Source organism: Delphinus delphis, chromosome 10, assembly GCF_949987515.2.
Source record: "Delphinus delphis chromosome 10, mDelDel1.2, whole genome shotgun sequence".
NCBI lineage: Eukaryota > Metazoa > Chordata > Mammalia > Artiodactyla > Delphinidae > Delphinus > Delphinus delphis.
Genome location: NC_082692.2, coordinates 40,864,406 through 40,887,955, shown reverse-complemented (window position 1 = coordinate 40,887,955; position 23,550 = coordinate 40,864,406). Strand labels below are relative to the sequence as shown.

The following is a 23,550-nucleotide window of genomic DNA, read 5'->3' as shown; positions in this document are numbered from 1 at the left end:
GAGCCAAGGCAGACCTTGGACAGTGCCCAAGGTGGCACAGCCGTTGATGCATCTGCCACCTTAACCAGGGCCATTTCCTCCACCAGGCTGGTTACTCATGAAACAGTCTCCACCCTAAAAGCACTACAGCCACTCTTTTGGCCTGAGGTAGCTAGAGGTGAGAGGTAACCATGTGCCCCTACTTTCTGGACACCCACCAGAAGGGATGTAGGCCCAGGAGGTAGTCAGAGAGCAAAGATGACCCTGGAGCAGAGATGGGGCTATTTGAAGGCCCCAGGAGGAAGGAGAAAAGAAATGGGAAAAGAGTGTTATGTCATGTTAAATATTTATTGTTTTCTGCAGACTGACCTTGGTGTAACTCTCAAGCCAGGAGGGGACTGGTTAGTGTTCAAATTGCTGAGATCTTAGGTCAAAAAGCTACAGAAAAGAACTCACTTTGAGGGAAAAGAAAAAAAAAAAAAAATCAACCATTATGAGGCAGTCTCTCCCCTTGCCACACCAATTCGAAGAGTCGAGGCTTCACACCTCATAACATGGTGACAAGAGCTCAGTGAACCAGAAGGTTTTACTGGGAGAAGAAAAAAGCCCTGGGGGTGGGGCAGTGGAGGGAAAGAGAGGAATGACAAAACTGGAAAAATAATAAAGGTCATTTTGGAAGCCCAGGAGGAAGTGGTCCTGGGAAACCTGAAGACATGGGAGATTCTGAAAGCCAAAGGGATTCAGCTTATCCTGATGAGGCAGGGTCCTGGGAATGAAGGAAGGGTGAGGCATGTCAAGGACCTGGGAGGCAAGGGAAGAACTGGAAGGGGGCCCCCAGGTGAAGAAAGGTATGGGATGGGGCACAGAAGTCCATGGAGAGGGCTGGCGGCTCCCAGGGTCCGGCGCATCAGAAGTTGGGCTTGTGCTTCTTGAGCTCCACCATGAGGTGGTGGATGTTGATGAGCTCGGCCCGGGCAGGCAGGGCTCGGAGCTGCGGCTGAGACAACACCCGGTGGAAGCGATGATAGAGCTGGATCAGCTGGGTCAGCGCTCCCTGCTCAGAGAAAGTCACAGAGGGATGAGAGTTGGCGTGGTGCTAGGGATGATGATTAGGAGTCAGGTTAGGGCTCATCCAGAACTTTGGGCACAGCTAGTAGTTGAAGATCAAGGGTCATTTGTATGATTCTGAGCCCAGAGAAAAGAGGGGGGAAAATCAGTGATGGGGTGGGGTGGGAGTGGGGACTGGGAACTGCAGGTCACCTGGATGATACTGGTTCCATTTTTGAAGTTGGTGAAACTCCGCATTACATCCTGACTCAGAGACTCCACTGAGGATTTCCAGGAACTACCAAAGCCACGGATTAGCTGAGTAACCCGGGCTGAGAGTAGGAGGAAAGAGATCATGGCTAAGTGATATTTGATCCCTCTACGTCTTCCCCAAGACATAGCCACCCTCACCATGCAAGCCCTCTTTCCTAGTGTTCTCCCAACCCACTCTTTCCTGCTCGACACCCTCCCCATGTAATCTGCATCCTTGAATTTTTCTTTTCCATTCACCTTTCCACTGACCCCATCATAACCACCCCATTCTCAGACCTTCTTCCCCACGAAGTCGTTCAGCTTGTCCACGCTCAATCAAAGCCTCAGCTTCCTTCACAAATGCCACCAGACCCCCAAAGGGGGGAGACAGCAATTCTTCAATGAATTCCTGTAGAAACATACACACATACAGAGTTGAGTTTACTGGTGTTGGCAGATTTTCCCCAATTCTGGCATCATGCCCAACTTGGTCCTTAGAAAACTCCCATAACAGAACAGCTAAACTCTGCAAAGGTCATATACTTTAAGACACTGCCAGACTCACAAGAAGTAGGGGAAATCTCCAAGGATTACCCTCCTCAAAAAAAAAAATTTTTTTTTAATTACATTTGAAAAAAATTGAGCTGGGAGCAGAGGGCTGGAACCAGAGAAGTGGATAACTGGGAGAGGCAGGGCTACCAGAAGGCAAGTGGCCATGGCAACTCTGCTATCGGGAAGCTGAGCCTGATGCTAGCCTTGAGTGGGGATGCTGAGCCTGGTCTCTCACAAGAGCCTCAAAGAGGTGCCAATGTAGACCCATGTGGACGGCATCTTTCAGCTATTGCAAAAGGAGAGGTAAATCTTCTCTGAAATCTCCTCGATCCCAATTTAGGCCCCTATGACTGCTTAAGACCAAGAAAAGAACTCAAAGATCACCAGTCACAGAAGAAAGCAAGCTACCACGAGAGTCAGCACAGACAATAAGCAATGGACTTAGACCTCCAAAGACTGCCAATGTTAGAACTGTCAGATACAGAGCAGCTGTACATTCTGTAAAAACTGTTCAAAGAAGTTAAAGGTACAGACACAAACATGACCAATTAACAAGATTAGGAATGGAAAGACTTGAAACAAAATGGAATTTTAAAGAAATGATTTAAAAATTTTTAAAAAGTCAACTGGCTAAATCGCAGATTAGAAATACCTGGAAGCATGATAGAGCAAATTGGAATTTATAATTAAAGAACTGACTCAGAATGCAGCACAGACAGATAAGGAGATGGAAATTTTTGAGACACTGATAAGTACAGAAATCTAATGGTCTAGGCAGTGATCATTGATGCTACTGGCAAAAAGAGAGCCAAGAAGACATTATGTGCCCCTGATAGACGTACACACCACTACCTCTCAAACAGCCTTGTAAGAAAAATCTCATTGGAACCTGATCAAATCTTTCCATCGAATTACACATTTATGGGAAAAAAGGAACAGTTTAGGCATGCCACGGAAGGCAGTCAGCAAAATCCAGACTGTACATCATTCTACATGACAAATGACTCCATTTCTTCCACAAATAAATTGCGGGGCAGGGGGGTAAGATGGAAGGGAAATCTATAGATTAAAAAGAGACTCATGAAAAAAAAGAAAAAAGAGAGACATGTATGGACGCATATGGATCCTGACTTGAACCACTGTCTATGAGATAACTGGGGATACCTGAATACTGGCTATTTTGAGAGTGTTTTTTTTCTTTTTTTGGCTGCACCACACGGCTGATCTCAGTTCCTCGACCAGGGACTGACCCTGGGCCACTGTAGTGAAAGCACCAAATCCTAACTACTAGACCACCAGGGAACTCCCTGAAAGTGATAATTTTTTTTAAGTGTGATAAAGTATTGTGGTTTTTAAAACACATCCTGATACAGATGAAGTGATAGGGATGTATGGGATTTGATTCAGGGACTTCCCTGGTAGTACAGTGGTTAAGAATCTGCCTGCCAATGCAGGGGACATGGGTTCGATCCCTGGTCTGGGAAGATTCCACATGCTGTGAAGCAACTAAGAGCGTGTGCCACAACTACTGAGCCTGAGCGCCACAACTACTGAAGCCCGTGCGCCTAGAGCCCATGCTCAGCAACAAGAGAAGCCATCACAATGAGAAGCCCACACACCACAATGAAGAGTAGCCCCACTCGCCACAATTAGAAAAAGCCCACGTGCAGCAACGAAGACCCAATGCAGACAAAAAAAAAAAAACAAACTTTTTAAATTCAAAATCACTGTGGGTAGGGGGGACAGGTGGGAGAAGGATGAACAGTGAGTGTTGATACAGATGAAACAAAACTGCCTGTGAGTTGTTATTGGTTGAAGATCTGTGATGGCCCCTGGGAGTTCACCGTGCTACCCTCTATATAGCATGTACATTTGAAATTTCCCAAAACACAGAGTTAAAATGAAAAAGCAAACAAACAAGTAAAAAACAATGGAAGGGAGGAATTAAAATAGGGAAAGAAAAAAGAAAAAACAGAAAAACAAAAAACCCAACCCAAATAGTAAGATCTGGTAAGGTGAAAATGAAACTTTTATTCCATTTAAAAATAAACTACTTCCACTTAAAAATCTTTTGTGGAATCTAATATGGTACAAATGAACCTGTCTACAAAACAGAAATAGAGCAGAAGCAAGAAGAACTACAATCCTGCAGCAGGTGGAACAAAGACCACATTCACAGAAAGACAAACAAGATGAAAAGGCACAGGGCTATGTACCAGATGAAGGAACAAGATAAAACCCCAGAAAAACAACTAAATGAAGTGGAGATAGGCAACCTTCCAGAAAAATAATTCAGAATAATGATAGTGAAGATGATCCAGGACCTCGGAAAAGAATGGAGGCAAAGATCGAGAAGATGCAAGAAATGTTTAACAAAGACATAGAAAAATAAAAGAACAAACAGAGATGAACAATACAATAACTGAAACGAAAAATACACTAGAAGGAATCAATACCAGAATAACTGATGGAGAAGGGATAAGTGACCTGGAAGACAGAATGGTGGAATTCACTGCTGTGGAACAGAATAAAGAAAAAAGAATGAAAAGAAATGAAGACAGCCTAAGAGACCTCAGGGACAAAATTAAACGCAACAACATTCACATTATAGGGGTCCCAGAAGGAGAAGAGAGACAGAAAGGACCAGGGAAACTATTTGAAGAGATTATAGTCGAAAACTTCCCTAACATGGGAAAGGAAATAGCCACCCAAGTCCAGGAAGTGCAGAGAGTCCCATACAAGATAAACCCAAGGAGAAACATGCCAACACACATAGTAATCAAATAGGCAAAAATTAAAGACAAAGAAAAATTATTGAAAGCAGCAAGGGAAAAATGACAAATATCATATAATGGAACTCCCATAAGGTTAACAGCTGATTTCTCAGCAGAAACTCTACAAGCCAGAAGGGAGTGGCATGACATACTTAAAGTGATGAAAGGGAAGAAACTACAACCAAGATTACTCCACCCAGCAAGGATCTCATTCAGATTCGATGGAGAAATCTAAAGCTTTACGGACAAGCAAAAGCTAAGAGAATTCAGCACCACCCAACCAGCTCTAAAACAAATGCTAAAGGAACTTCTCTAAGTGGGAAACACAAAAAAAGAAAAGGACCTACAAAAACAAACCCAAAACAATTAAGAAAATGGTAATAGGAACATACATATTGATAATTACCTTAAACATGAATGGATTAAATGGTCCAACCAAAAGATATAGGCTTGCTGAATGGATACAAAAACAAGACCCATATACACGCTGTCTACAAGAGACCCACCTTAGACCTAGGGACACATACAGACAGAGAGTGAGGGGATGGAAAAAGATATTCCATGCCAATGGAAATCAAAAGAAAGCTGGAGTAGCAACACTCATATCAGATAAAATAGACTTTAAAGATTGTTACAAGAGACAAGGAAGGACACTACATAATGATCAAGGGATCAATCCAAGAAGAAGATATAACAATTATAAATATATATGCACCCAACATAGGAGCACCTCAATACATAAGGCAACTAACTGCTAACAGCTATAAAAAAGGAAATCGACAGTAACACAACAATAGTGGGGGACTTTAACACCTCACTTACACCAATGGACAGATCATCCAAACAGAAAATTAATAAGGAAACACAAGCTTTAAATGACACAACAGACCAGATAGATTTAATTGATATTTATAGGACATTCCATCCAAAAACAGCAGATTACACTTTCTTTTCAAGTGCGCACAGAACATTCTCCAGGATAGATCATAGCTTGGGTCACAAATCAAGCCTCAGTAAATTTAAGAAAACTGAAATCACATCAAGCATCTTTTCTGACCACAACACTATGAGATTAGAAATCAATTACAGGGGGAAAAAACGTAAAAAGCACAAACACATGGAGGCTAAACAATACGTTACTAAATAACCAAGAGATCATTGAAGAAATCAAAGAGGAAATCAAAAAATACCTAGAGACAAATGACAATGAAAACACGATGATCCAAAACCTATGGGATGCAGCAAAAGCAGTTCTAAGAGGGAAGTTTATAGCAATACAATCCTACCTCAAGAAACAACAAACATCTCAAATAAACAATCTAACCTTACACCTAAAGGAACTAGAGAAAGAATAACAAACAAAACCCAAAGATAGTAGAAGGAAAGAAATCATAAAGATTAGAGCAGAAACGAATGAAATAGAAACAAAGAAAATAATAGCAAAGATCAATAAAACTAAAAGCTGGTTCTCTGAGAAGATAAACAAAATTGATAAACCATTAGCCAGACTCATCAAGAAAATGAGGGAGAAGACTCAAACCAATAAAATTAGAAATGAAAAAGGAGAAGTTACAACAGACACCACAGAAATACAAAGCATCCTAAGAGACTACTACAATCAACTCTATGCCAGTAAAATGGACAACCTGGAAGAAATGGACAAATTCTTAGAAAGGTATAAGCTTCCACAACTGAACCAGGAAGAAATAGAAAATATGAACAGACCTGTCACAAGTAATGACATTGAAACCGTGATTAAAAATCTTCCAACAAACAAAAGTCCAGGACCAGGTGGCTTCACAGGTGAATTCTATCAAACATTTAGAGAAGAGTTAACACCCATCCTTCTCAAACTCTTCCAAAAAATTGCACAGGAAGGAACACTCCCAAATTCATTCTGTAAGGCCACCATCACCCTAATACCAAAACCAGACAAAGATCTACAAAAAAAGAAAATTACAGGCCTATATCACTCATGAATATAGATGCAAAAACCCGCAACAAAATACTAGCAAATAGAATCCAACAACACATTAAAAGGATCATACACCATGATCAAGTGGGATTTGTCCCAGGGATGCAAGGATTCTTCAATATATGCAAATCAATCAATGTGATACACCATATTAACAAACTGAAGAAGAAAAACCACAAGATCATCTCAATAGATGCAGAAAAAGCTTTTGACAAAATTCAACACCAATTTATGATAAAAACTCTCTAGAAAGTGGGCATAGAGGGAACCTACCTCAACATAATAAAGGCCATATATGACAAACCCACAGCAAACATCATTCTCAATGGTGAAAAACTGAAAGCATTTCCTCTAAGATCAGGAACAAGACAAGGATGTCCACTCTCACCACTATTATTCAACATAGTTTTGGAAGCCCTAGCCATGGTAATCAGAGAAGAAAAAGAAATAAAAGGAATACAAACTGGAAAAGAAGTAAAACTGTCACTGTTTGCAGATGACATCATACTATATACATAGAGAATCCTAAATATGCCACCAGAAAACTACTAGAGCTAATCAATGAATTTGGTAAAGTTGCAGGATGCAAAATTAATGCACAGAAATTTTTTGCATTCCTATACACTAATGATGAAAAATCTGAAAGAGAAATTAAGGAAACACTCCCATTTACCATTGTAACAAAAAGGATAAAATACCTAGGAATAAACCTACCTAGGGAGACAAAAGACCTGTATGCAGAAAACTATAAGACACTGATGAAAGAAATTAAAGACGATACAAACAGATGGAGAGATATACCATGTTCTTGGATTGGAAGAATCAGTATTGTGAAAATGTCTATACTACCCAAAGCAGTCTACAGATTCAATGCAATCAAGATCAAATTACCAATGGCATTTTTTACAGAACTAGAACAAAAAATCTTAAAATTTGTTTGGAGACACAAAAGACCCCGAATAGCGAAAGCAGTCTTGAGGGAAAAAAACAGAGCTGGAGGAATCAGACTGCCTGACTTCAGACTATACTACAAAGCTACAGTAATCAAGACAATATGGTACTGGCACAAAAACAGAAATATAGATCAATAACAGGACAGAAAGCCAGAGATAAACCCATGTACCTATGGTCAACTAATCTACGACAAAGGAGGCAAGGATATACAGTGGAGAAACGACAGCCGCTTCAATAAGTGGTGTTGGGAAAACTGGACAGCTACATGTAAAAGAATGAAATTAGAACACTCCCTAACACCATACACAAAAATAAACTCAAAATGGATTAAAGACCTAAATGTAAGTCCAGACACTATAAAACTCTTAGAGGAAAACATAGGCAGAACACACTATGACATAAATCACAGCAAGATCCTTTTTGACCCACCTCCTGGAGAAATGGAAATAAAAACAAAAATAAACAAATGGGACCTAATGAAACTTAAAAGCTTTTGCACAGCAAAGGAAACCATAAACAAGACAAAAAGACAACCCTCAGAATGGGAGAGAATATTTGCAAGTGAAGCAACTGACAAAGGATTAATCTGCAAAATTTACAAGCAGCTCATGCAGCTCAATATCAAAAAAAACAAACAACCCAATCCAAAAATGGGCAGGAGACCTAAATAGACATTTCTCCAAAGAAGATACACAGATTGCCAACAAACACATGAAAGAATGCTCAACATCATTAATCATTAGAGTAATGAAAATCAAAATCAAAACAATGAGATATCATCTCACACCAGTCAGAATGGCCATCATCAAAAAATCTACAAACAGTAAACGCTGGAGAGGATGTGGAGCAAAGGGAACCCTCTTGCACTGTTGGTGGGAAAGTAAATTGATACAACCACTATGGAGAACAGTATGGAGGTTCCTTAAAAAACTAAAAATTGAACTACCATATGACCCAGCAATCCCACTACTGGGCATATACCCTGAGCAAACCATAATTCAAAAAGAATCGTACCACAATGTTCACTGCAGCTTTGTTTACAATAGCCAGGACATGGAAGCAACCTAAGTGACCATCGACAGATGAATGGATAAAGAAGCTGTGGCACATATATACAATGGAATATTACTCAGCCATAAAAAGAAACGAAATTGAGTTATTTGTAGTGAGGTGGATGGACCTAGAGTCTGTTATACGGAGTGAAGTAAGTCAGAAAGAGAAAAACAAATACCGTATGCTAACACATATATATGGAATCTAAAAAAAAAAAAAAAAAGGTCACGAAGAACCTAGGGGCAGGACGGGAATAAAGACACAGACCTACAAGAGAATGGACTTGAGGACACAGGGATGGGGAAGGGTAAGCTGGGACAAAGTGAGAGAGTGGCATGGACATATATACACTACCAAATGTAAAACCGATAGCTAGTGGGAAGCAGCCGCATAGCACAGGGAGATCAGCTCGGTGCTTTGTGACCACCTAGAGGGGTGGGTTAGGGAGGATGGGAGGGAGGGAGATGCAAGAGGGAAGAGATATGGGGATATATGTATATGTATAGCTGATTCACTTTGTTATAAAGCAGAAACTAACACACCATTGTAAAGCAATTATACTCCATTAAAGATGTTAAAAAAAAACTGCAGTGAAAAACTGATAAACTTATGAATTTCAAAACCTCTCTCTCAACTACTGATAAGTAGACAAAAAAAAATCAGTAAAAATATAGGTGATGTGAACCTCAGAATTAAAGAGCTTGATTTCCACACCTGACAATCAAAGAATACACAATCTTCTCAAACATACATGGGGGACTTTCCTGGTGGTCCAGTGGCTAAGACTCTGTGCTCCCAATGCACGGGGCCTGGGTTTGACCCCTGGTCAGGGAACTAGATCCCACATGCCGCAACTAAGAACCGGTGCAGCCAAATAAACAAATTTTAAAAAATTTAAAAAAAACATTGGACATTTACAAAAGTTGGTCGTGTCCTAGGCCAAAGCAAATATAAACAAATTTCAAAAAATTTTCAAATTTCAAATATTCAGTACCAAAAGGCCACATTCTCCATCCACAATGCAATTAAGTTAGACATTAATAACAAAAAGATAAAAAACTACTTTTGGAAATTTTAAAACACTCATCTAAAAAATCTCATGGATTGAAGAAGAAATGACTGAAATATAAAAATTCTTAGAACTGAATAATAAAAATGCTACATACTCAAACCTACAGAACTCAATAAAAGGAGTACTTAGAGGGAATTTCATAGTATATTTTTTTTAAATGGCAGTGCCACAATTTTTTTTTTAATTAATTTATTTATTTTTGGCTGCGTTGGGTCTTCATTGCTGTGCGCGGGCTTTCTCTAGTTGCGGCAAGCGGGGGCTGCTCTTCGTTGCGGTGCGCAGGCTTCTAATTGCGGTGGCTTCTCTTGTTGCGGGGCACAGGCTCTAGGGCACACGCAGGCTTCAGAAGTTGTGGCGCGGGGGCTTAGTTGCTCCGCGGCATGTGGGATCTTCCCGGACCAGGGCTCGAACCCATGTCCCCTGCGTTGGCAGGCGGACTCTTAACCATTGTGCCACCAGGGAAGCCCAGGAATTTCATAGTTTTAAATCTTCCTGGATGTGTGTGCTGGCAAGTTCTAAGATACTTCCAAGGAAGAGATCATTTCAATCTCAAACTCTTTCAGAATAAAAAGAATGAAGAAATACTTCCTTCCCACCTTCTTCTTCAAATCCAGTATGACTTTGGTACCAAAACCACACAAGTACAAGTACAAGAAAAGAACATCACAGGCCAATCTCACTTCTGCACAGAGAAGCAAAAATCCCATATGAATTAGACCAAATCCAGAATGGTTTAACATTCTAAAATCTACAAATGTAATATACCACACAGTAGATTTTTTTTTAAATTGAAGTATAGTTGATTTACAACATTGTGATACTTTCAGGTGTATAGCAAAGTGATTCAGATATAGATATATATACAGATAGATATATACATTCTTTTTCAGATTCTTGTCCATTATAGGTTATTACAAGATATTGAATATAGTTCCCTGTGCTATACAGTAGGTCCTTGCTGTTTATTTTATATATAGTTGTCCTAATTTATCCCACCCATGACATAATAGATTTTTAAAAACTTAAATATATGATTACCTCAATGTATGCAGAAAAAGCACACATTCTTGATTAAAAATTCAATACCTATTCATGATTTTTTAAAAATTAATAACTTTTGGCATACTAGGGATCGAAAGGAATTTTCTTCACCTGATAAAGGATATCTATAAAAAACCTACAACAACAGTACTCTTAATGCGGAAATGATGAAAGCACTCCTTTTAAAATTAGGAAGAGATAAGCATTCTCACTATCACCACTTCTATTCAACCATTCAGCTTTGTACTGGAGGTACTAGCCAACGCAGTAAGAGAATAAAGACATAGAGAAATTAAATACATAGGGATCAGAAAAGAAGAAATAAAACTGTCACAATTCAGAGATGATGAACGCCTACAAAGAAACACACACACACACCTCCAAAAACATTATTAGAAATAATTTAGGGGACTTCCCTGCTGGCGAAGTGGTTAAGAATCCGCCTGCCAACGTAGGGAACACGGGTTTGATCCCTCGTCCAGTAAGATCCCACATGCCGCAGAGTAACTAAGCCCATGCATGAGCCACAACTATGGAGCCCGAGTGCCACAACTACTGAAGCCCACGCAACTAGAGACTGTGCTCCACAACAAGAGAAGCCAACGCAGTGAGAAGCCCGCGCGCCGCAATGAAGAGTAGCCCCTGATCGCCGCAACCAGAGAAAGACCGTGAAAGCCTCCACGCAGCGATGTAGACCCAGCACAGCCAAATATAAATAAATAAGTTAAAAAAATAAAAATAAAGTTAAAATGATACTTAAAAAAAAAGAAAGAATTTAGGAAGGTGGCTGGCTATATAATCCATGTACAAAAATCAACAGCATTTCTACACACCACTTCAAACAAGTAAATTTCTTTTTTAAAACACAATATTTAAGGAACAACAGTTTATCTAAAGGACAAATCCTAAAAGAATAAAGTCCAAACAGAGAGAAAAAAAAATGTAGTTATTATTTCTAGTAATTCCTAGTATTATTCTTAGTAATTATCCCTAAATAAATGTAGATTTACTTCTAGTAGGAAAAACTATGATAAAAACTCTTAGCGCAAGAGTGATTAAAAGGAATTTTCTTAACCTGATAAAGGGCATCTACAAAAACACCTACATCTACATTACTCTTAATGAGAAAATGATAAAAGCATTTCTTTTAAACTCAGGAACAGGATATTATTCAACTATTAAACTGTCATAGGGTCCTGGCCAGAAGAGTAAAAGATCAAAGACATAAGAAATTAAAGGTAAAGAATTGGGAAGGATTTATGTATTCCTAGTAGGACTAAAGCTACATATTACACCTACCTAGGAGCAATTCTAACAAAAGGTTTGCAATATCTTTGTGCTGAAGACTATAAAAGGTTATCAAAAGACAATAAAGAATACATTTAAAAATGTAGAGAGGGGCCATGTTCGTGGATGGGAAGTTTCAATATCAAAAAGTATCAATTCTTCTAAACTGATCAATGCAACTACATTCAAAATCATTAATAAGCTTTTCTGAAAACTTATAAGCTGATCATAAAATTTACATGAAAAATCAAAAGGCCAATAATACTCAAGATAATGATGAAAAAGAAGGTAGGAGAGGGAAGTCCCTGGCAGTCCAGTGGTTAGGACTCCGCACTTCCATTGCAGGGGCATGGGTTCAATCCCTGGTTGCGGAACTAAGATCCCACAGCTGCATGGTGCCACCAAAAACAAAACAAAACAAACAAAAAAGAAGGTAGGAGAATTTGTCCTAAAAGCATGATAATTAAAACTGTTTTGCAGGTAGACAAATTGATCAATGGAATAGACTAGAGGCAAGAGGCACATGTTTGTGGAGTTTTGCTGTGTGACACAGACAGGACTACAGATCAAATGGGGAAAGAAAGGGACTTCCTATAAATGGTTCTAGGCCAATCATTTTTCCAAATAGAAAATAATTAGTATCCTACCTCACATCATACACAAAAATCAATTCTAGGTAAATTTAGGGCTTAAAAGTAAAAGGCAAAATTCTACAATATTAAGAAAATGCAGTATAATATTTTTCTGGCTTTGGGGTAATTAGGGATTCCTTAATCAAGACACAAAAATAAGGATTATTAAATTCATCAAGTTACAATTAGAAATTTCTGTTCATCATAAGACAACATAGAAAAAGTAAAAAGGGGAATTCCCTGGCAGTCCAGAGGTTAGGACTCTGCACTTTCACTGCAGAGGGCCTGGGTTTGATCCCTGGTCAGGGAACTAAGATCCCACAAGGCTCGCAGAGCGGGCAAAAAAATTTTTTTAAATAAAATTAAATCAAAAAAAAAAAAGTTAAAAGATAAAACACCTCCTGAAAGGTATCTGCAACCTATACAATCAACAAAAGATTAGTAGGTAAATGTATTAAGAACTCTTATAAATCAGTAAGAAAAACACAAACAGCCCAAGTTTTAAAAGGTCAAATGCTGACAGACATTTTACAGAAAAGAAAAATTTGTATGGTTATTTAACATTTGAAATGATGCTCAGTCTCATTAGTAATCAAGAAAATGCAAATCAAGCTCCCAGTGAGACACCTACCAGAAAGGCAAAGATAGTCTGATCTATCGTATGTTGGAGAAAATATGACTCATTGAAAATTCTTATACATTTCAGGTAAGGAATAAACTGGTCCCATCACTTAGGAAAACAATTTGGCATTGTCTCATAAAGTTGAATACTAGCATTCTCTTGATGCAGCAAGCCTACTCCTACCTCCAAGAGAGATTCTTTTTTTTTTTTGCGGTATGTGGGGCTCTCACTGTTGTGGCCTCTCCCGTTGCGGAGCACAGGCTCTGGACGCGCAGGCTCAGCAGCCATGACTCACGGGCCCAGCCGCTCCGTGGCATGTGAGATCTTCCCGGACCGGGGCACAAACACGTGTCCCCTGCATCGGCAGGCGGACTCTCAACCACTGCACCACCAGGGAAGCCCCAAGAGAGATTCTTGATAAAACTTTTGATATATCTATGTGTGCTAAAAGACATAATTGTTCATAAAACAATGCTCACAGGAGCAAGAAACTGGAAATAATCCAAATGTCCTCTGTTATATTCACACAATGTAACATTATATTGCAGTGAAAAAGAATGAGCTACATGGGCTTCCCGGGTGGCGCAGTGGTTGAGAGTCCGCCTGCCGATGCAGGGGACACGGGTTCGTGCCCCAGTCCGGGAAGATCCCACATGCCGCGGAGCGGCTGGGCCCGTGAGCCATGGCTGCTGAGCCTGCGCGTCCGGAGCCTGTGCTCCACAACAGGAGAGGCCACAACAGTGAGAGGCCCGCGTACCGCAAAAAAAAAAAAAAAAAAAAAAAAAAAGAATGAGCTACAGCCATATGTCATAACAGGACAATACTAGAAAAATTATGCATGAAATAATCCTGTGATTCTCGCTTTTATGGCACTCAAACCCAAAACCAAATAGTTAGTTTTTGCATACCTATAGCTCTATTTTTTTTTTACTTTTTTTTTTTTTGGCCACACCATGCGGTATGCGGAATCTTAGTTCCCCAACCAGGGATCAAACCCATGCCCCCTGCAGTGGAAGCACAGAGTGCTAACCACTGGACCACCAGGGAAGTCCCTATGGCTGTATTTTTAAAAGCCAGGGCATGATAAAGACAACATTTAGGTCAAGAGGTGCCTCTATGTGAAACGCAGGGTGATGGGGTGGGGTTTATTGCCAAGGTGTGTGGTAGGTTCATGGATGTCTATATCATTAAAAAAATACAAAAGAAGGGCTTCCCTGGTGGCGCAGTGGTCGAGAGTCCGCCTGCCAATGCAGGGGACACGGGTTCGTGCCCCGGTCTGGGAAGATCCCACATGCTGTGGAGCGGCTAGGCCTGTGAGCCATAGCCGCTGAGCCTGCCAGTCCAGAGCCTGTGCTCCGCAACAGGAGGGGCCACAACAGTGAGAGGCCCGCGTAGCTAACGGCCCCTTCTGTCTCTCTGTCTCTCTGTCTCTCTCTCAACTAAACAGCACATGGGACTATTCCTTTCCTCTTCCCCATACCCCTACCTGTGTCCGAGCATTGAGCAGCTGTTGGAAACTTTCAACCTCTTTGCTGTCATCCGCAGCCCGCTCCTAAGGGAAGACACAGGGAAATCTCAAGTTTGGGGAGAAGTTGCCCTTCACGTCAGAATATCCCCTTCTCCCCACATTTACTGTACATAGCCAGACGCTGTGCCAGTCTGCAAGAATAAAACACCAAACAAAGCCAGCATAATCTTTGCCCTCGTGGAGGTAACAGAGCAGTGGGGGGAACCCAAATTCTCCAGGAAGGGAGACAAGGAGAAAGGGCTTCAGGTACCATCAGCACCCCCAGCATCATGTCGTAGTTGTTGATCAGAAACACAAGCTGCTCCTTCCTTGAGGAGAACTCGGCTGCCACTCGGAGGACAAAATTCTCCACCTCCACCTGAAAAAATGAGAGGAGGAGGTGGCAGGAGCAGGCAAGGGCCCCCACCTCACACTCCAGCCCCCTGCAGCAGCGCTGTGGCTCGGCAACCTCTCCCAGCCGCCCCTCACCTGTAGCTGGCCTAGCAGCTGCATCGTCCGTTCATTGGGAATCGTCTGATTGATGCTGACAAGAGCCGAGGAGAACTCTGCATAGCGGCGTGTGATCTGGGAGAAAGAAGGTAGGAAGAAAAATCAAGCCAACCCCCTGGCCCAACCCATGAAACCCCCAACTCCCTTGAAGCTGGCCAACTGGTCTCTGGGTGACTCCCACCTCCAATCCCTCCCCTAACAGTGCCCAACCCACCCTGAGTCTGACCACACTCCCAGATTGCCCCTCACTCAGCGTGGCTAGCTGTCCAGCCAGGCCCATGGACACGACCGTGAACCTGGGTGACCCCTGCAGCGAGGCTTCGAGCCCTGCCTTTGAACGGCCCGTTACCCCTGACCGCCCTCACATAGTGAGGCCGAGTGTCCAGCCCCCCGAGGCGCTGAGGGTCAGTGCTGCGGACACTCTGGACGTTCATCTCCAGGATCAGTTCAAACCGTGGCCACAGCAAGGTAAGCACTTGTTCCCAGTACCTGTGGGCTTGATCAGAATCAGAGATCTGGCAAGGAACGTCAGGGGTGGGGGCCAGGGGGAGGGTGTGTGTGCGGGAACCCTCATCGACAGGTGATAGCTGGTGGAGGCTGGAGTGGGTGTGAAAGGTGAGTCTGGAAGCAGCAGTACTGCCTCTAGACAGACAAATGGTAACAGGGTCAATGGTTCAGGTCAGGAGGAGCCCACGGGTCAGAGCAGGCTGGTGCAAGACCAAAGATTTCAAGGCCAGTGGGACATCAAGGACCAGAACTCAGCGACCTGTCCAGGGCAGGAACATCCCTCTTGGCTGCAATGTTGCGGAATCGGAGGACAATATGGATACAGAGAAAAACAGCAATGGCATCGTAGCAGTCAGTGAGGTAAGACTCCAGGTGTTTCTGTGATTTAGGAACAGGCAGGGGATTGGAAGAGAGCATCTGTTACTTTGCTTTTCCCAGTGGCCATGGACAGATGCTTGTGCTCCCCTAGGGACGTGGCACTAGGGAGGGGATCTAAATGGGAAATGCTCCCTCCTTCCCTGCCCACTGGCCACTCGGGTGGTCCTGCAGCCTTGCTCCCCAGATCTAAGATCACAAGCCCATCATAGCAGAATTCAGGGCTGAGCACCAAGGTTTAGGGGCCCCTGAGTTTTCAGGTGCTGTCACCTGTGTGTCCCCAGGAGCCTCTGGGACCCCAAGCTTTGATGGTTTCATGGGGAATCACACAGCGAGGACGAGGCTCATGCATTTTAGAATGAAGGGATCCTGGTTTCAGTAACCCCACGGCTGTGACCTCACTGTGGTGCTGACAAGAACTGGGGACAGAGTTTTAAGAGCCCGGGAGCGAGGGAGCCTACCAGGGTCATGCTGAGCGTGCGGCCCATGACTGCGTGGAAGAGGTCGTGTGCAGCCGAGCCAGACACAACGAAGAATTCACAGATGAAAAGGTATTCACGGCAGGAGTTGTCAAGGAGGGCGTAGTGCTGGCTGCGGAAGAGGGCCTCGAAAGGATACTAGGATGGAAGGGGTAGGAAAAGAGACAGACGGGATGGACCCCAGTACCAGCCGTCCATGGACACAGCTGGGAAATCAGCAAACCTGGGTAATGGGAGCTCAGGAGACCCTCCCCATCTACCCCTAGTCCAGGCTGCGAAAGAGCATCCTGAACGGGTACTGAAGAGGTAGGGGGAGGGGGGGCACGAGAAGACGCCGCCTCCACCTGCTGTTGCTGCTCCCATATCCTCCTTCACACCTGCCTCATGACATATCACACACCTCTCCCCTCTGTACACCCTAAGTCAATGGTCCCCACCCTCTTATCACAGAACACTGGGGTGACTGGAGAAGGGGACCCCCACGGGCCTGCAGTGGGGGAAGCTTCGCCCTGAGGTCTGTACTCGGAGTTCTCCCGCCCCCACCCCCACCCCGTCGGCTAAGGCTTGCTCCTCCTCCTACCCTCTGTTCTCCCCGCTGGGCGGTGTGGGGCACAAGGATGGGGGCTTCCAGTTCAGTGGGGGAGATGACAGAGCCCCGGGTCCCCAGGGTGAAGATGGTATTCCTGCTGCGGAGGGATGGCTTTGAGAAGAATCGTGGCGAGTCAGAGTCAAGGAAAACAGTCACATCACAACTGTGATGGAAGGTCAAAGACTCAGGACCTCCAGGGGCCCCCAGCAGCCAGACACAGCCCCAGGGTCCCTCTTTCCCAGTTCTGGGGCCCCACTTCACCTCACATCGGTGAATGAGCCCTAAGGAGCCTCTACACCCCCTAACATCATATGCAAAACTCTGTGTCAGGATGATTTGTGCATTTTTCTGGGGAGGGAGGCCACAGCCTTGATCACATTCTCAAAGGTTTTGGTCCCACAGAAAAAAGGTAAGCAGCAGTGCCTTGGAGGCTGGAGCCCGAAGCCCCCTCACTCTCCAGATCCAGCATGAGGGCCCCTCAGCTCCAGGATATCTTTCTTGGCTGTATCTTCTACACCCATTAGATCATCCTTCTCAGCGACCTCCTCATACTAGAGAAAAGAGCAGAGAGAACTGGGAACCATCGCTTCCCAAAGTGCAACAAAAAAATGTCTTTTTATCCTGTCCCCCATTGCCCCGTAGCTGCCCCTCCCCGCAGCCCAGGGGCCCAGGACTGCCTCTTCCTCCGTGGCCTCACCTGCACCTTCATGAGCCGCCCCAGGTAAGAGCGGTAGTAGGACAGGTACATCTTGCTCAGTGTCTCCACGTACTCGTCCCTGATCTCCTTTGCGGTGGCCCGTTCGTTGCCCAGCAGGAACTGATAGAAAAACCTGGAGATGCCAGGGACCAGTCAGTCTCCCTGATGGCCCAAGACGCCCAGCATCATGCTGGGCTGCTCAAGGGCTCCGAGGCCACCCCCAGCCCTTCGTTTGGGCGACAACCTGTACTTCAGCAGGGCCGTCTGGGGGATCTGATAGTTGGTCATTGGTTTTCTGAAGGAATAGATCTTCTGAAGGATGAACTCTCGGATCTTCGTCACTGCCTAGACATGGGGGACCAAACACAGGGCATGAAGCTGCAACCTCACTGTTTGGGAAGTACTGAGGGAAGGAACAAATGTTGGATATGGAAGGGGTAAGAGTAGAGAATACCTCTTTGATATTTCTTAAGACTTTCAGGGGAACCCAGAGATGTGCTCTGCTAGGTAAAGGCAAGGTGAAGTTCTTGGGCACAGGCTACAATGAGCTTTGCCAGGGCAATTCAGGGTGGACTTCTCAGGCAGGCTGGTTTGAGTAGTCTCTAGGGTATCCACCCCCCTCCCCACCTTGATCCGGAGCCTGTCGAGCACGCCTCGGACGTCTGCACAGGCCGCTGTGCCCCTAGCCTCCTGCTCTCGGACTGCAGCTGCCTTGGCATCCAGCTCCTGCAGCTGCTCCAGGAACCGGGGCTCTGTGACTGGTGCCTCCAGAATTGCCCTGGGGAGCAAGGAGGGGTGGGATGGGGGAGGAGGGAGACCCAGACACCCCTAGACTCTAAACCATACCCCTGGCATCCAGCCTCTGTCTCCTCTCCCTTCTTACACTGCATCATAGAGTCAGGACACACATACAAAGTTTTCTGTTCCTAGACACACACACCTCCACCACCCACATAAGCCTTGGACCCCCTTCTCTACGCCCAACCCTGGATGATTCCTAATCTTTGATGCCTAAAGCCTGCATCAAGGTTAGGAAGCGCTGTCAACCCACTCATCAGTTTCTGGAAGTGACGTGATGGAGACCCATGTGGTAAGTAGGGTAGGTCGCTCCAGCCCATCTACTTGGTACAGACATTATGCCCCTTCAAACTGATGACTCACGTGACCAGAGCAGAGGGCACCACCAGACCATCGACAAGCTCCCCGAGTTTCCCCCGGACAGCCTGGCGGTTTCGAAGCCGAATGTTCATGGCTCCTGACTGTTCCTGCAGTGTCCGGATCTCAGAGCTGATGGAGCTGAGATCACTCTGAAAAGCTCCCAGCATCTGCTCCATGCGCTGGGGGAAGGTGGAAGTGTTACTGAATGGCCATAGGGTTGGTAGGGGACGAGGGGGCCACCCAAGTTTCTTGGTAAAATCTCCAGCATCTATCAGTCCGAGGGTAGTGGATGATAAGGGAAGAGGTACCTGAAAGATCACTGGCAAATAACATCAGTCATAGCGGCAACAACAAAAACGGCTGCTGAGGTCACCCTGAAGTGACCCTAACTGTCCCCGCCTGAGGCTGATGACGTAAAGAAAGTTCCCAGAGACCATGATCTGGGCTCAGGATTATGAGGGTTACTAACCTCAAGGACAGCATCACAGGCTGTGATCTGGTTGTGCAGAGATGCTATGTTTTCACTCTCTTGGATATCTGACTCACAAAAAGTCAAGGGGCCTCACTGTGGAGATGGAGATCCTCAGACCCGCAGGACCTCTCCAATTTCTCCCTGAGGTGACATAAACCTCAGAGAGAAGATGGCAGCCCCAGCTGGGCTGTCAGCACCATGCCCCCCAAGATGCCCATTTTAATAACACCACCCTTTTTCTCTGCTGGAGGATACAATCCCGAATGGATTTCTGCTCAATCTGCTGTAGCTCCAGCTCAACCTGCTTTGAATAGTGACGGAGATCCACACCCTGGGAGGACAGAAACGTGACAGGTCAGGAGGGAGTCAGTGAAGCGATGCTGGAACAGAGTCAATGAAGGACTAGAGAGTAAGACACCAAGGTGGTATTAGAAGAGCAAGAGATTGTTTTCTTCTTCTTTTCTCTGAGGGGAGGGTAAGTGGAGGGACAGATTAGTATAGTGGAAAACCTCACCGTTTTAAGAGCTTCCTTTACTAACTCATCCTCCAGATTCGCCTGAATGTGAACTGCAAATAGAAGTTCATCATAAGGGTCCATCCAGCTCCTCCACAGCTCCATCCCCACATTGAACATCCACACACTAACCCCTGCCCTAGTACTTCCAGCCCCCATGCCTCTCAGGTTATAGGAACTGCATCCCCCCACCCCCGTGCCATCACTTACCATCCACTTCATCCAGGATGAATTCATCAGAGGTGATGTCCAACTCTCCAAGCTGCAATGGCTCCTGAAGACCCGGACCACCCTCCTGGAGGGGGACAGGTTAATGGGAAAGCAAGGGGGAGAACAAAATACAATGGGGTAATCACCAACCCTTCAAGTGGGGGAGAAGGACTTTCACTGGGGAGCCATAGGTAAATACTGAGTCCAAAAATTCCAAAAGCCTCATATTGTCTCAGTCTTACTGACTGGGGCTGATGGGTAGGGAATATGACCAGCAGACAGGCAACCCAGAAAGGGCGGAGGTGACCAAATGAGGAAAATGAGGAGATGCAGAGGACAAAGCAGAACCTGCAGTTGAATTTAAGATCTCTAGACTCCTGCTATCTTAGGTGTTCTATCACCATCCCACTCGGGAGCCCCAGCCTTTCTAGAAATGCCAACTAACCTATAGTGTTTACCTACATGCCAGGGGCCATCTTATTTGTATTCATTTGCCTAATCCTAACCGACAATCTATACAGTAGGTCTTATTTTCTTCACCTCATAGGTGTGGAAAGTGATGGCACAGAGGGACTAGTTAACTTGCCCAAAGACACACAGTGTAAGTGGCAGAAATGGAATTAGAACCCAAGCAATCTAACTCCAGAGGCCATGTTCCTAGCCGTTACTCTACACTGCTTCTCTATTCTGCCCAAACATCTGGAGATTAACTGAAATTGTGGCCCCAGAACCTGAGTCTCGGCCATTCTGGTCCCCGCTCAGTTTCAGGTCTGATTCCAGGAAGGTGTATGGAGAGCCAAACCGGGTAGCATCACCGGTAGCAGCCGAGCTCCCAACCTTGTGCCTAAACCCAGCCCAGGCCTTTCTGACGTGAGGAGCTCGGACGAGACTCTGCAGGAGAAACAGCCCTGCGTTCTCACCAGCGGGCCCTCCTCCTCCTCCATATCTGAGGCTCCGGCCCGCAACACCAGCTCCCGGGCGGCTGCAGCCATGGTCGCAGCGGCGGCCATTCCGCGCAGCCTCACTTCCGGCAGCTGTCAGGCGAGTCTGTTCCCCGGAGTGGAACTACAAGTCCTGGAGTGTCTTGCACTGCGCGAAATCGCTCCCAGATATTTGAGTTAAATTGTTTGCCTCCAGCCTTTCCCTTTCAGGTCTAACCGCTTCACCCAAGTGCAAATGGGAATCGGAAGTCTTAAGCACGATCTCAATCCGGAACCCTCGTTGCTCTCACACCCGAGAACTTTACGAACACGTAAAGAAAAACCGCACCGGAAGTCTTGGCTCCCAACTCAGACTCTTGCACAGTTTCCGGAAACTCCTCATCAAGATCGCTCCGCCCCTTCCGACGGGTAGTGATATAGTGCTGGTACGTCACTTCCGCTCTCTCTTCCACTGGAGGCCTACACGCCGCCGCTGGGGCCGCCGCTGGGGCCGCCGCCATGGTAAGACTGGAGTCGGTACGGGGATCTGGCGACATCGGAACCGGGGCAGGGAAGGTCTGCTGTCAGGGGGCCGAAAATGTCCTACTCTGGGGGCCTGCAACTTTCTGTGTGGAGCCTTGGATCGCACCCCTGGAAAAGGACGACTAAAGACATCCAGTTCTGGGGAGTGGGGCCGGAGGAAGTCATTCCGCGGGCGCTGGAAAGGCTTGGGCGTGAGGGGGGCCCTCCGGCCTCCGCCACTCAGAGTGTACTTTGGGAACGGGCAGGAGACGTGCTTCCTCCCGGAGGTTGCGTTTTTCCAAGCCTGAACACTTGATGCTCCTGCTGTCTGCAGGACTGAGGAGTTTGTTGTGTCGTGAAAACCTGACGGGGGCTTCTTGCTCTCTGTGTGACAAGCTTAACGCTCGTGTTTGAGGTTACAGTTTAATAGTAGTTCACGGTGTCTAATTTCTCCCCGAATCTCTGTCAGTCTCTAGTAATCCCCGAGAAGTTCCAGCACATTTTGCGAGTACTCAACACCAACATCGATGGGCGGCGGAAAATTGCCTTTGCCATCACTGCAATTAAGGTAAAGTAGGGTAAGGACTACTTGGGTTGTAAGTGTAACAACTTGGGTTGTTAACAATTGAGCTTCCGTTAAGGCAAGGTGGAGGAAGTCCCAACCAGATCACCACATCTGCTGGGTAAAAAAAGAATAGTTAAGAGTGCAACTAGTTCCCTTAACCCCGTAACAATATTTGCCCGAAAAGGTAAGTGATAAAAGCCAAAGAACAGTCTCAGGTCAAGCCAATGTATTTCACCTAGGGGATGGAGAATGGGTTTGGTTGTCTACCTGAATTCACTAAAAACTTCCTGGACCATCAGCCATCAATCAGCTTGTCCGTGCTAGATTTGGTTTCTGCCGCTCTCCCCCAGTGCATCATAACAGCAACTCTTCCTGGGAAATGTGTATATCCTAGGAATTGGATGATTGTACATTTTGAAGGGTGAGTAGAAATGCTGAGAGATTCTAAGTTGGGAGATGGGAGGTGTCACTATGTCATGACAGGACACCATTATAAGTATTTTATAGATAGGTTGTTAATTTAAAACAGTATATCATAAGCTTTTCTTTATAAGATCCATCGCATTTACTTTTTCATTCTGTAATTCAAGGAGCACAGCTTTCATACTTAAATGGTACATACGAAGACTGCTGCCTTCTGTTCTGTGAAACTAGTAAGGCAGTGTGGAATACAGTACAGGCTTACCTCATTTTATCGTGCTTAGCAATAATGTGTTTTTTGTGGCAGCCCTGTCTCAAGGAAGTCAGTTTTCAATAGCATTTGCTCACTTGGTGTCTCTGTCACATTTTGGTAATTCTTGCAAGATTTCAAACGTTTTCATTACTGTGTTTGTTAATGGTGATCTGTGATCAGCGGCCTTTGGTGTTACTATTGCAAAAATATTTAGACTTGATGAAGACTCAGGTGATGGTTACCACTTTATAGTAATAAAGTATCTTTTAATTAAGGTATGTATGGGGTTTTTTGAGACATAAAGCTATTGGCTCCCTTAATAGATTACATAACTTTTACATGTGCTGGGAAACCAAAATATATTGTGTAGCTCCCTTTATTGCAATATTCACTGTTTGGCATGGTCTGGAACTGAGCCCACTGTATCTGTGAGGTTGCCTGTTCCCTTTTTAAAGGCTGTAGGTGAGATAGGTGGTCTTTTGAGAAAGGTGGTCTTTTGTTAATGATCTGGAATGTAGGACAGGGTAATACTTAGAAATTGGAAGAAAGTTGCCGGGGGGAGGTTGAGTATAAGGAGGGGTTCCTCAAAAAAATGTAGTTAGAGGAGCAAGG

The 23,550-nt window shown here is 44.7% G+C and overlaps 2 protein-coding genes across 4 annotated transcripts in view; one reads left to right on the top strand and one right to left on the bottom strand.

Moving 5' to 3' along the window:
* RPS18 (ribosomal protein S18) overlaps nt 1-23,550 on the top strand; it is a 68,790-nt gene that overhangs the window by 42,804 nt on the left and 2,436 nt on the right. The window contains exons 2-3 of the mRNA XM_060022041.1: nt 21,677-21,700; nt 22,170-22,268. Coding sequence (XP_059878024.1) covers nt 21,698-21,700; nt 22,170-22,268 — 102 coding nt within the window. The 5' untranslated portion in view covers nt 21,677-21,697. The remainder of the gene's footprint in view (nt 1-21,676; nt 21,701-22,169; nt 22,269-23,550) is intronic.
* On the bottom strand, nt 309-21,493 carry VPS52 (VPS52 subunit of GARP complex). 3 transcript variants are annotated; one of them, XM_060022031.1, is made up of 20 exons: nt 21,179-21,493; nt 20,259-20,343; nt 20,049-20,101; nt 19,790-19,865; nt 19,532-19,599; nt 19,066-19,241; nt 18,532-18,682; nt 18,149-18,249; nt 17,905-18,037; nt 17,701-17,758; nt 17,199-17,332; nt 16,601-16,756; nt 16,024-16,142; nt 15,623-15,746; nt 15,237-15,332; nt 15,019-15,126; nt 14,727-14,792; nt 1,576-1,687; nt 1,240-1,358; nt 309-1,033 (listed from the first exon to the last, which is right to left on the bottom strand). In XM_060022031.1, the coding sequence occupies exons 1-20, from the start codon at nt 21,266-21,268 to the stop codon at nt 887-889; spliced, it is 2,172 nt and encodes a 723-aa protein (XP_059878014.1). In that variant the 5' UTR covers nt 21,269-21,493; the 3' UTR covers nt 309-886. The 3 variants fall into 3 exon arrangements, with proteins under 3 accessions (XP_059878014.1, XP_069397233.1, XP_059878015.1); XM_069541132.1 differs by lacking the exons at nt 20,049-20,101; nt 21,179-21,493 and having other exon boundaries at nt 20,259-20,285; XM_060022032.1 differs by lacking the exons at nt 20,259-20,343; nt 21,179-21,493 and having other exon boundaries at nt 19,532-19,603; nt 20,049-20,102.

What these genes read in the sequence shown, in the direction of transcription:
- VPS52 (XM_060022031.1), bottom strand. Translation starts at nt 21,268, where the DNA reads ATGGCCGCCGCTGCGACCATGGCTGCAGCCGCCCGGGAGCTGGTGTTG. An exon ending in AGGAGGAGGAGGGCCCGCTG is followed by an intron (nt 20,344 to 21,178) that starts GTGAGAACGCAG and finishes GTCCCCCTCCAG; the next exon opens with GAGGGTGGTCCGGGTCTTCA. An exon ending in TGATGCTGGGGGTGCTGATG is followed by an intron (nt 14,793 to 15,018) that starts GTACCTGAAGCC and finishes GTCTTCCCTTAG; the next exon opens with GAGCGGGCTGCGGATGACAG.